The 13,348-nt window shown below is 37.6% G+C and overlaps 1 protein-coding gene across 1 annotated transcript; it reads right to left on the bottom strand.

The window, feature by feature from the left end:
* Positions 1-11,809: 11,809 nt before the first annotated feature.
* LOC107133674 (small integral membrane protein 14-like) lies at positions 11,810-12,995 on the bottom strand. Its single transcript, XM_048797683.1, has one exon. It carries the CDS (start codon positions 12,769-12,771, stop codon positions 12,472-12,474), a length of 300 nt encoding a protein of 99 aa, XP_048653640.1. The 5' UTR covers positions 12,772-12,995; the 3' UTR covers positions 11,810-12,471.
* Between the last annotated feature and the right edge of the window lie 353 nt (positions 12,996-13,348).

The following is a 13,348-nucleotide window of genomic DNA, read 5'->3' as shown; positions in this document are numbered from 1 at the left end:
TCCCAGGCCCGGGCGCTGGCTCAGCGTGACCGCGCAGAAGGGGGCGGATGCCGCGAGGCCAAACAGACTAGAACCTCCCTGGCCGCTGGCTCCTCCCTCTCAAGATATTATTATTGAAAACAAAAGAAAAGGACAAGTGAGTCCCAAGAATCTTAGTTTGAAAACTGATTGCACCAGGAATTAGTGTTTTTTTTTTTTAATTTTTAGTTTTATTTTTCAGTTGTTGATAGATCTTTGTTTTATTTATTTATATGCAGTGCTGAGAATAAAGCCCAGTGCCTCACACATGCCAGGCAAGTGCACTACTGCTGAGCCCTAGCCCCAGCCCAGGAATTAGTGTTTTGACCTTGAGTAAGGTACTTATTTTCTCAGATTGTCAGTTATCACATGTATAAAATGGGATAACGAAATATATTTATGTGTTTTAGTGAAAATGTGCCATTTTTATTATTTCAGTGTGAGTTCAAATTGGTTGAGACATATATGTCATTCAATTTTGTTTCTATAGAACCAAATATATAAACATAGTGATAATTGGAAACAGGAAATCCAGTTGTTCCAACTAGAAATGGGGTCCATTGGCTTATATATATTCTACAACCAAGGAGTTGGGAATGTAGCTCAGTGGTAGAGTGTGTGCCTAAAATAGACTACAACCATAACCCTAGGAACCCCCTTTGGCTTATGGTTAGCCTCTGTGGAGACTTTGAAGATAGACTTCTTGGCACATATGTTATCACTAGTTTTTAAACTTGCCATACTTTCTAGTGGCATGATGAAGCCAAGACACTGAATACAGAACAGATTAAATCAAATGAACTCTTTAGAAGGTAGTTTTAAGTAGAAATAAAAAATTGTGCTTACTTTTACTAACAATCTAATATATAATAAACCTGAGAAAAGAAATGGACAAACATGTATAATTGAAATGTTTTCACTTGCTATAGATAGCTAAAGCAGTTAATGTTTGGAACTGCATAAATGATACAACATAAAGTTTCAGTATTACATTTGCCTTTTCCTTGCTGTGCAAAAGTACAGAACTGTTTTTTTGGGGGGGTGCTAGTTTACCTTTATGTGATTTTATAAGTATGGTAACCACATGCCCTTGGTTTCCATCTAATGTTCAGGTATAAATGCAAATAACATATGTTTTTATACTTGAAAACATTCTAGTTTGTAAAATAAATCATATGGTCATACTAGTTTCAGCCATTACTATAATTTTAACATCAAAATGGAAAGAGTTATGTACTATGTTTCACAACAAGGGAAAGAAAAGAAAAAAGGAACAAATGGAGGTAGATGGAGGGAGTGGGAAATGGAAAGGGAGAACAAGACACTTGGAAAAGTCAAACATTTGTTTCTAAAAGTTTGAGAGATAAATGGCAAAATTCAGAAGTTCTTCCATGATATTTTTGATGTTTAGATTCAGGTACTATTGGATAGATATATTTAATAATGCATACTTTAGTAGCATATCTATAATTTCTTCCATATTTTGAAAATATCAGAGCTCAAGAATGTATTTCCTTTTAATTATACAATACATTCCATAACTGTTGGTGTCTCATTCATATTCTTTGTTGAACTTCTTCCACTTTCAACATTATGTAAACTAATAGATACCCCTGTAATTTAACAGAGCTATCTTTTTAATTTAGTAATTAATTTTATTCTTCTTTAAGAGTTAAGGTTAGGGTAGGGTTAGCAATATAAGTCAGAATTTGACAGAACCTAAGAAGAGGCATTCAAATCTCCATAAAAAATCAAGCAGAGTGTTTTCTCATTTGCTTAGTAATAATAAAATCTTAATTCAGATGTTATAATTTGATTTAAGCAGATATTTTATGAAAAAGAACCCATGCAAAACATAATATCTTTGTATTCTATCCAACAGAACCAGTGAATGTAATAATCAGAAGTGAAAATGATGTAATATGTCTTATTTGAATTCATTATTTTAAAATTTTATTTTATTTTTGTAGTACTGGAATAAAACCCAGGGCCTCACGCATGCTAGGCAGGTACTGAGCTACACCCCTAATCCTTGAATTTATTATTTTTATTAAGAGAGAAGATGGGTTTGTAAGTTAAGGGTTTTTTTTTGTCCAGAATTTTATTAATTATGCTAAAACTGATAGTAGAATTACTTTAGTGACTCAGCATATTTCATACAAACTGATATTACAAATGCAATTACTGTTAAAAAGAATCTGAACACTGTTAGCTTTAAAGTAGGAAAATGCTTTCATGTTATTCAATATGACTCTGGTTCAGTTTACTTCTGTATTTGTTCTTTTATGTCTTCTTTGAGATCCCAAAACATTTTAACCATGTATATCCTGAAATCTTTCTCTGTCATTTTTCTGCTATAGCTGCCAATGCTTCTAATGATGTGTTGTCTTGATTTGTTTGTGGTACTCTCTTCCCTTGTCTTTTCATGTTGCTCATGTGTCTTCCTTTCCAGCTCTGTGGATCTGGTATTATTGTTTTTATCCTATGGATTTGTAGTGTTCTTGTAGGGTTCCAAGATCTCTCCTTTGTGGGGAAGGACAATATTAACAGATCCCTATGTCAACAATACATCACCTATGAACAAATTGTTGTTCTTAAGACATTTACAGTTTAGTCTCAATGTCCAGAAATGTTGGATTCAATTATTATTTAATATATAATCAATAGTTTCATAAAAAGGTTTACAGTTTCTGGTGGTGGACAATGAACTGGGGGTCAGGCATAGGACTATATGCTGAGGGGGAAAGATGTGAGGGTATAGAGTTAATATATCTTAGGAAATGTGAAGGAGAAATCTAGTGAAGAGGGTTAGCAGCAGGGGAATAGACAGGAAGTAATTTGGGGTAGATAATTATGTGGGAAGACCGTAGAGCACATAAAACAAACACACATATGTATTTAGAAAAATACAGGATGTAAAAATAGTAAAATTTGGAGGATGAAGAAAGAATAAAGAGAAAAAAAGGGAAGGAAAGAAAGAAAGAAAAAAGAGAAGAAAAAAGAAAAAAAGGGAAAAAAAGGGGCTTATGCAATTCCTCTATATTATATTAATCAGGTGACTCAGTCCTAAAAGTCCTATTTCATGCAAAGTTCTTGGTTTTACATATGTTGGAGATATGAGGGTCAGAGGACAGAAGGGTAGAAGAGAAGGAAGAGGAGGAAAAAAAATACTCTTAGAGATCCGTTTCTTTCTCTTTACATCCAGTAGGTGGGGTTATCTCATCCAGTAGGTGTCTCTGCCCTCAGGATGGTGTAGGTGACCAGGGTGTGAAGACTGGATCTCGTGTGGATCATCTGGAAGCTAGGAGTGCCGCTCACCAGTCCCAGCAGGGAAATAGCACCTCACAGGTCTTTCTTTTTGACCACTCATCTGACTTGAGCCCCTGATATCGTCTCCCTTTCTTGCCCAGAGATTTTCCAGATCCTGGTCTCTGTTATGCTCCAGACTTTAGTCCCCTCCCCTCTCTTCTTATCAGGTCCCAACTGTGGGACCTCTCACCCCCAGGCTCACTCCACGTGGGTGGCGCCCTGTTGACCCTGCACTCCTGTCCAACTGAGAGCTGTTTTTGTGTTGGGTGGTCACTGTGTCGAGTTACCTATGCTGGGGAGGGTGGGGGAACTAGAAATCAGGTACCTGCTCAAATTGCAATCTGATCTGATAGCCATGCCCACCAAAAAATGTCGAGGAAGTTTTTCCCAGATGGAGTCTGTCTGCCTCCAGTGCTGGGGTGTCTCGTGATGTGGGGGGAGCTGGGCTTTGGCCTTGTGCTGTAGATAAGCAGCAGCTGAGTGACCTGCGTAGGATTGGATCACAGTCTGGAGTTCTGCAGAGGTGCTGATAGGTAGTTCTGCTAAGCTGCTTGTGAGCTGTGCATGAGCTCGAACTGTGGGGTTTGGGTATGGAGTCTGTAGACCTACTCGTGCCCAGAGGCTCTGATTTCTGCGCAGGTGGTCGCAGTGCTGGCAATTTCCGTGAAAATCCACTGTAAAGGGGTCTTCCCACACTCGCTAGGATGCTGTACTCTGTCTAGGTAAGACCCCGTGGAGAAGCTGCCCATCTGCTCTCCCGGCTTCACGCCACAGAGCAGCCAGAAACAGGACTTCCTCTACTCTGCCATCTTCCTCTCTCCCATATATTTATTCTTAATGGAGTTACTAAAGTTACTCTTCCAATAGTGAGGTCACTCCCACAGGAATTAAGTGCAATTATTGTGGAAGGCATTTTATCTATGGTAGGAAGGATGTGTGCCATCTGTTGTTAGTATGCCTAAGAAGGAAGTCATCAGGCATATTTCTCAGAAATGTAAGAGCATCCATTCAGACCATAGCAGAATATATTCCAGTTGGGGCTGGGGTTGTGGCTCAGTGGTAGAGCACTCGCCTCTCACACGTGAGACCCTGGTTTCAATCCTCAGCACCACATAAAAATAAATAAACAAAATAATGATAAAAAAGAATATATTCCAGTTGGGTCAGTCCTTCCTCTATGAGACCCACTGCCACTTGTTATCAGCATGGAAAAACTTTTCAGTGTATCTCAGCTATTCATTTTTTAAAATAAATTTCTGTTAGCATAAAACATTAAATATTAAAGCACTCACAACCATAGACTCAACCAGCTGAGTAGATCCTTCTTCATCTAGATTTAGATCTTACCCTCACTTGATCACTCATAATTCACACTGAAAGCAGAGTGATATAATTGGAAAATGCATTGAAGAGGATAGTTATATAAGAGCAATTCCATGGCAATTGTTAATTTGTAATTTTTTAAAAATTTGGAAATACTTTCAAAATAAATCCCAAAGTATAATTATGTATGCTTCCCAAGTGCTTGCAAAGTCATTTATTTTGGCCATGATGGCAGAGATATTATCTCAAGACACATGGCAGAAGACAGGTCATTTCAGATGAGATTTGGTTCTGCAACTAGATTCCCCATCATTGAGAAACTTAGGAAAATACTTTTAGAGAATTGAAACTGAAGTGACTAATACTTTTGTCACACTTTAGAGAGCAGGCTGTGCCTTACTCCTTTCTTTCCCTGAGTTATTCAATTGTATAACAGCAGTTTGTCTTGAGTTACTTCATTTTAAGTACACATGCCAATGTACAATAATTCTACATCTTGTTTGTACAAGTAAAGAACCACCATCTACCCAGCACAACCATAAGGCATAAACTGGTTAAATAATTTTTCACACCAATAAAAATTACTACCTTTGAACTTACCAAATTAAACGAGGAACACATGGACACATGGGTATATTAAATCATATCAGAAACATCAGACACATGAGCTTATCAATCACACCAGACTCTCACTTAAGACCCATAAAAGAAGGGGTGCTGCAGTCTGGCTGGGCACAAATCAGGAGCCACTCCAGCAGGAACAAACTTTATTTCTGAACTCTACCAGCACACTCCACACACGCTCCCCGGGAACTCCCTCAAACGCCTGGCTCCTCCAGGAACCACACACCGGAAATCCCTCCTCTGGCACTTCCCCAACCAATGGGAACTCTCCGGGAATCCCCGGGAAAACTCCAAAGTAGCAGGCCGAGGGGGACAGCAGGTCTAATATACAACCGAATTAATCCAGCATCATCTTAATGGCTTGCCTCTCAACCAATACTATTGGCAAAATGCCAGGGGCTATTCCGACTTGGCTGTGGCTCTCAGCAAAGGGGTACCTCAAACTGTATCACAGCACACTGACCTATCATCTAGTCACATTTCAAGAGCCTTGTTCAGGAAGCTCACCATAGTGATGAACCTCTATCTGTCCCCAGGATTCAGTTCAGCATGGTTGCCCATGATGATGGTGGCCCACTTCAAAATGTTGCTTGTACCCTCCTGTTGGCAGTTGTGCTCCTGAGTCTGTGTTTAAATCATTTTCTGACCACCTGCAGTGACTCTTTGCATTTCTATCCTTGTACTGCCTCTTTAAAATCCCATTCTGGGCTGGAGATGTGGCTCAAGTGGTAGCACGCTCGCCTGGCATGCGTGCGGCCCGGGTTCGATCCTCAGCACCACATACAAACAAAGATGTTGTGTCCGCCGAGAACTAAAAAAATAAGTATTAAAACATTCTCTCTCTCTCTCTCTTAAAAAAAAATCCCATTGTTACCTTAACATTTTCTCAGCTTTGCTGTAACCTAGATGTTGTTATGTGAAGAGTGATGTATGATTTGAATATTATAGATATTAGTAAGTAAGACTGGAATGGAATAAAATAATTTGCAATTGCCATGGTCACAAATACCAGGAATAGCCATTGAAGTAAAGTTGACGAAAGTTATGGAGTTTTGTGAGTTTATTGTTATTCAAGCAATTCTGACAGTTTTGAAAGACACAAACATGTTCTGTTTATGTAAATGGCATAGCTTGCTCATAATACACACTTCCATTAACTAGCTCCATTTGCTCCTATAAGAAAATGTGTTGTGTTGCACACAATGTCTCTCCCTCATTCTTTCTGGTATCCTCTAGAGCTGTTTCTGTACTGTCGAAGGCAGAGGTGAGAAGTTTTGATACAGAATATGGGTGGCCACTCACTAGGTGCTGAAGACACAGTCATAACTCCACATAACCCCCCATTTTCCCATATATTTCCTCACTACCTGCCCTGTACACTGCTCCAGTTCCCACTGAGGACTCAGGATTCTATACTATGGTCATGCAGGCACTTATAGGATTCGGATACCTTCAATAGCACCTCTGACACTTGCCCCATCTCACAGAAAAAACTAGGACCACCTTCCTCCATTGTCACATCTCCTCCACAGTTTCTAAGTCCTATGGCAGTGGTGCTACCTGTAAGGATAACAACAACCTCTACTAGACCCTTGCAACTCAGATGTCACATAGTGTGCTGCTTAACCCTCTCAAAGTCCACTGTCTCCTCCTGACACTCACACTTAAGTTCACGGGAGGACTGATCTGTGGACCTACCAGCTGAATCTTAGAAAGAATGAAGACTGTAGGAGGAATTAAGACACAATTTTCCCTGGTACAGCACTGTGAACAGCAAAACACATGCACAATAATAGGCATGTTGCACACTGTCAGGCAGTACAATGGTGAACTGGGTTTTCCTGCCTCAGAAAAGACCTTTTCATGAGAACTAAATGGGTTTGCACATCATTATTGTTTTTACTTTCTCTTCCAGGAACTATGAGAATTGACATCCCTACGTTACCCTTAGGAATGGATGTGCCTCAGAAAGAACTACTGAATAATAATAGATATTAAAGATCTTAAACTTTCATTTTTTAGGTGCTCCCAGAGCCTTGAGCATATTAGGCAAGAATTCTACCACTGAATTGTACCTCCAACCCTTAATACCTATTTTTTGTACATGCTTTGATCGATGATTTCTTTCCTTTCTTCTGTTTTATTTGTCAAGCTTGCAATGACTCTGTCCACTCCTAGAGAGCAAATATATACAGATGTATTTACTTTGGTGGGGTACTTTATTGTATATTTAAATCTATGGACTGAAAAATTTTTCCTTGACCATTTCTGCTCTTTCAGACAGTATGTGGTTCAGAAATATCCATAGATATTTGTTATAGGACCAAGGCTCAGTCTATTGTCACAAGACATATAGCAGTAGTGACTATACTCTTCATATACTGTATTACAAAAATACCAAATAACCTATTCATAAGACAAAGTTGATATTTTTAAATAAAGTTGAACAGGATCACAGTATCTCCACAACATCATTAGCGTTTCAGAATGAAAGACTTTAATAATATTTATTCTGATTTTGACACCTCACAAAGAGGATCTTTGAAGTTTGGACAAATTGGTTAAGATGAGGAAAGAAACTTGGCATAGTAGTTTAGGATTAATGGACATAGCAAGTCAAGGATTTTATATCCTTTTAAAAATCTATTATTTATTTATTTTTATGTGGTACTGAGGATTGAACCCAGTGCCTCACATGTGTTAGGCAGGCGCTATACCACTAAGCCACAACCTCAGCCATTTATCTACTTTTTACTTGGTATATAATAATTCTATATATTTATGGGGTATAGAGTAATAGTTCCATCCATGTATACAATGTGTAATGATCAAATCATGATAATTAGCATTTCTTTCACCTCAAATGTTTATTACATCTTTGTGTTAGGAACATTCAAAATACTTCTGAGCTTGAATAATACAGCTAATTTTTTAACTGTGTAGCCACCCTACTTTGATATAGAACAGTAGAATTTATTCCTATTCTTTAACTGTATTTTGGTACCTATTGTCCATCCTCTCTGTATTCTCCTTCCCTTTTGCAGCTTCTTGTGACCTTTATTATACCCTCTCATTCTATGAAATTAACCATTTTTAACCTTCCTTATATGGTTAAGAACATGCAACAAATATCTTTCTGTAATTAAAACATGGATTTTCAGACAAGGGATTCAAAGAGTCTTGCAATTGAAAAATGTTATTTGACATTTTTAGCTGAAGAACTGATGGTTCTTTCAAGCAGTTGCTGCAATGAACAACAAAATTTTTTGCAACTTTTATTTTCCTGGGCAACAAATTCATATATTACTGAAGTTATTTTAAAGAGGCCAGTGGAATACAAATTTTCATTAATGTATTTTTGGCAGTGAATGGGATCAAACCCAGGGCTTCTTGTATGCTAAGCAAGCACTCTTACCACCGAGCTAAAGCCTTAGCACAACTTTTGTTAATGTAAGTTGTATATATCATTTCAGTTCTCTTTTCTTTCTTTTATATAACTTACAGTTTAGTGTGGGAAATAGTATATAGAAGAAAAGGACAGGAAAGAGGTTCTGATAAGGACATAGCTCTTTGAAAGTAAGTTAGGGTATACTATTGCATTCACTCCTTTATATCCCATCCAACTTGTTTTCTTATTAGGAAACACCTTGAGTGGTAAAGGGAAGGTTTCTCCATACACTTCTTCCCCACTAACAAGCAGCTTAAATAAGAATGTAATTCTTCAAATTTTTTTTAGAGTGGCAGTAGTCTTAATATCAATCTTTTATTTAGTTTATCTTTTAATTTTTTTGTGTTCTTTCTTAGCAAAGATAATATCATTGCCAAATTTTACTTGCTTTTTTTCCTCTTTACTCCAGTTTTTAGTATAGTGCCCTCAGAATTGTTCAAAGAATGACCGAGAGTGAATTCTGGATTTAGACTTGCTGTGAGCAACTAATTAGTAAATTATCAGATTCATTCCATCAATGAATCTGGAAGGTTGTGTCTCTTGAGGACTTGGGCTTGGTGATATCAGAGAGAAAGATTATAATTACCCTGCAGGATGTGGCCAAAGATTTGAAATTGTTTCTGAATGGCTCCACTGCAGCTTCAAGAGCAGGCTTCCACCAGATGCCAATCTTTAACATTTTTATAGGCAACTGGATGATTTCAAAGGAACATTATTGGTTTAGATGGGAGGAAATTGTTCTGGTGACACAGAGGAAGCAGGAGAAAATATGAAAGATATTGTAGAGACAAAAGAATTTCCTTATACCTGGCCCTAGGCTGCCATACTTGAAGTGACAGAAGCTCCTCCGTCTGTGGGAGGGTTCAACATCCCACATGACCATAGCTTCCCATCTTCCTGGCAGCAGATTTTTATGAACAAACATATTTCCATAGGCTCTAGGGAAAAGAGAGTTGGGGGACAAAGTCTACAGATTCTGTGCACCTGGATTCAGACAACTGTTAACTGTGTCATCTACGCTTAGACTGCTTGGTGTTTGAGGTCAAATTGTTTATTACCTAGCAGGTTAAATATAACTCTCATATTGGCTCATAAAAAGAGAGGCATGGATTTGGAGGTCCCTTTGCTATAGCAGTGTAGCAAATTATATTCCCGTATATTCCAGTCCAAGCAGTCTTCATATGATGCCAAAAAGAACAAAAGGTCACAGGTACCTGCTGGCCCTTTGGTCTTTAAGCTCTTGTCTGTCCATTTATAAAACAAACGCTGTTTTATCCATAGATAGAACTTAGATTTCACTGGTAATTATACAGGTTGTGGTAGACCAAAGGGGCCCATATCAAAGGTGATCTTTTTTTTAAAATATTTTTATTTTGGAGAGAGAGAGAAGAGAGAGGGAGAGAAAGAATTTTTTAATATTTATTTTTCAGTTTTCGGTGGACACCTTTATTTTATTTTATGTGGTGCTGAGGATCGAACCCAGCGCCCCACGCATGCCAGGCAAGCACGTTACTGCTTGAACCACATCCCAGCCCCTCAAAGGTGATCTTTATGTCTAAGGACATGGAAAACCCCAGGAGGAGAATCAGATTGCATTCTTATGTGCTTTGCATATACTTCTATAGCAGCACTATTAACCACTGAAAATATTCTTTGAAATATTTTTGTATTCTCCAGTATGTGGTTTGCAATCCAATTTGCAAACATTAAGAGAGCATACTTGAGCTGAAAATATCTGGAAGACTGCTATATCCTTTTAAATTGTTTTTTTTAGTTGCAAGTGGACACAATACCTTTATTTTATTTATTTTTATGTGGTGCTGAGGCTTGAACCCAGTACCTCACACATGATAGACAAGCACTGTACCACTGAGATACGACATCAGCCCTGCTATATCCTTCTTGAATGGACCCATGTTTATATATGCTATAATATAAATGTCTCTATTATTATAAATTATTGTCAAATATAGTTAAAATATACTTTGTATTTTAAGAGTGTTTTGTGTTACTTGTTGACAAATTATAAAACATGGAATATTATAACAAAAAACTCAGCAATGGGTGATTTGTACTTACCTGTGCTAACATTACCCCTTTATCAGCACAAGTAATTAAAAGCTAGCTGTATTATTTCAAGAAGTTGAACACAAAACCAAGATGCACAGGAAGAATGTAAGCCATGAATATTGGATTATATAATGAAATAATGCCTTTACAATGTTTATCTAAAAGATAATCATAATAAAGGGGGAAACACCCTATGAGTGTCATACAATCATATCAGAGACTATTAAACAGTACAATAATATAGAGAAGTGCATTTAGTTCTTATGAATAGTTTTTCAGATCTGTACAGTGAAAAGCTAGACTGACCTAGGGGGTAAAAATCCTTACATTGTTAACAAAATATCTTCTAGCCCCATAAATCATGTGTAATCACTTGTTAAGGAAAAAATTCCATAACTACGTGGGCAAAAAGAACGTAAACTTTTACTTTTTTATGCATTTCAAAATTCACTTATATTGATGTTCCATCCACCCCAATCCATCCCATTACCAAACAGGAATGAGCTAAGGAGTGACAAAAATATTCTTCTTTCTCATTTTCTTCCTTTTCCCTTGGAATAAACCAAGACTTCATTAGATTTTTTTTTTTTGAAGTTGGAAGGATAACAAAAGTCTCAAAATTTCCTTAAATAAAATAGAGTGAATAAGTAAATAGGAATTCAAATGTCAGTAAGCTAGTAAGCCTCAATATAAACATAAGGTAGTTTCACTTTAACAGGGAAGTGTTAGAAGAGAGGTTTCCTGAGAGGCACTCATTTAAAAAATAAATTATAGCTTAAATTATTACTAGATAGATTATTCCTGTCAAAGGCAGAAAGAATGAACATTTCCTCTCCTTTCATGAATCTTGTAAGGCTAGGGTATAGTGGCTTGAAAATGTCATATATTGGACTGTAAATCATGGTTATTTATGGTATTCTCAGGCTGGGGAGATAGCTCAGTGGTAGAGCACTTGCCTAGCATGCCCTGGGGTCAATGCTGAGCACTGCAAACAAAACAAAACAAAACAAAACATTATTAACATTAGACATTTTTAATGGGTGTAAAAAATTATTAAAACAGCCATTTCATTTCTCCTTCTCCTAATCTAGCCACATAAGTCATCTCCAATAGATGATACAGATTTCAGCATTAATTTGTAAAATATTCCAAGAGTTGGCATAGTCCCAAGAATTAGAGAAAACTTCCACCCACTTATAAACTCCCAAAGTAAATGTAAATACAGCGTGGTTCTCATTTTCTTTCATATAATGCCACATAACCCCAAATAACTTTGTAAATACCTTATGAAGAAAACAAAACCTTAAAAACCTATCAAGACTAGTTAAAATATTTAAATGCAGAAAACTCAAATTTCCTTCAATCAGGTCACAAATCACCCCAAAATTGGAATCACATTTACAAACAGAATGAGTAGAATGTTTAGGACAACCAAAACAGCCCCATGTAACTTTAAAAATGTAATCATTTACTCAAATACATTTCAAAGGGAATGGTGATAGCACAGGAAGCAAAAATAAGTTCGCAATTGAAGTTTCTAGAAGCTCATGAAAACAATAACATCCCATGTCGCAGATGCAAAAAGAAAAACAGTTCTAATGGAGTTAAGAGTACTCTGGTCATCTTCGTTCCTTTAATCTTGCAAGGTGTTAACTATTTTCACTTCCCTTATCACAAAGTTAGTCCACAGGAGGAGCTGGTGGATCTTGTCCATTATGAGGACTGGTTGGCTTTCCGGATAAGTTGGATCCTCTTAGATTAGGTGGTCTCAGCAAGAACGCGATCACTGCAATAACCATCCACGCCATCAAGATCATAGTAATATCGATGCCGTTGTCACCGGAGGGTCCTGGTAATTCCTGAAGACATTCTGTGTCCGTGCAGTAGGACTGGGACTGCCGCAACAACTCGATCAGCCTTCGCATCACTTGATCATGAGAGCAAACACATTCACAGGGATCGAATCCACCTTCTGCCATGATTGCTCAGCTCGATTTTACTTGACTGTTTAAATCCGTCCAGGACACAACCCACCGACCGGGTGAGGAGGGAAAGGGCCGCGACCTAGTCTCGACGACGGAAAGACAGCACAGGGCGTCTGGCTCCCACTGCTCCGGAAGCTGCTGCTGCTGGTGCTCTGGTCCGCGGTCCGCAGTGTCCTCCCCTTCCTCTGTTCGGATTCGAGATTGACCACGTCACTCTTAGCCACAAGACTGGGATCTGCGCCCCCAGATGGCGGCTCAACAGATTGCAGCGCCTCAGCAACGGGTGATTTATAAAAGTTCCATTTCACCGCATCCTTATGAATTATATCTATGATATAGTCTCTATTTTTAAGTAAAACACTAAGTGTTCCCTAATATGATAATTTTTAATCTCAGTTTTTATTTTTCATTTAAAGTTACTAGAATATTTAAAAATATTCTAATGTAATTTGAACTGTTTTTTGGCTAATTTTCTATCTTAATTTTTACTCATTTATCCTTTCATTTTTCATAGTGCTTTAATTTTTTTTCTTTTCAGTGGGTTTTTTGTGGTTGTTCATATAAAGAATAT

This window comes from Marmota marmota, unplaced genomic scaffold, assembly GCF_001458135.2.
Source record: "Marmota marmota marmota unplaced genomic scaffold, marMar, whole genome shotgun sequence".
NCBI classification, from domain to species: Eukaryota; Metazoa; Chordata; class Mammalia; order Rodentia; family Sciuridae; genus Marmota; species Marmota marmota.
Note: the sequence above shows the minus strand (reverse complement) of the source record. Positions and strands in the feature narration are given on the sequence as shown.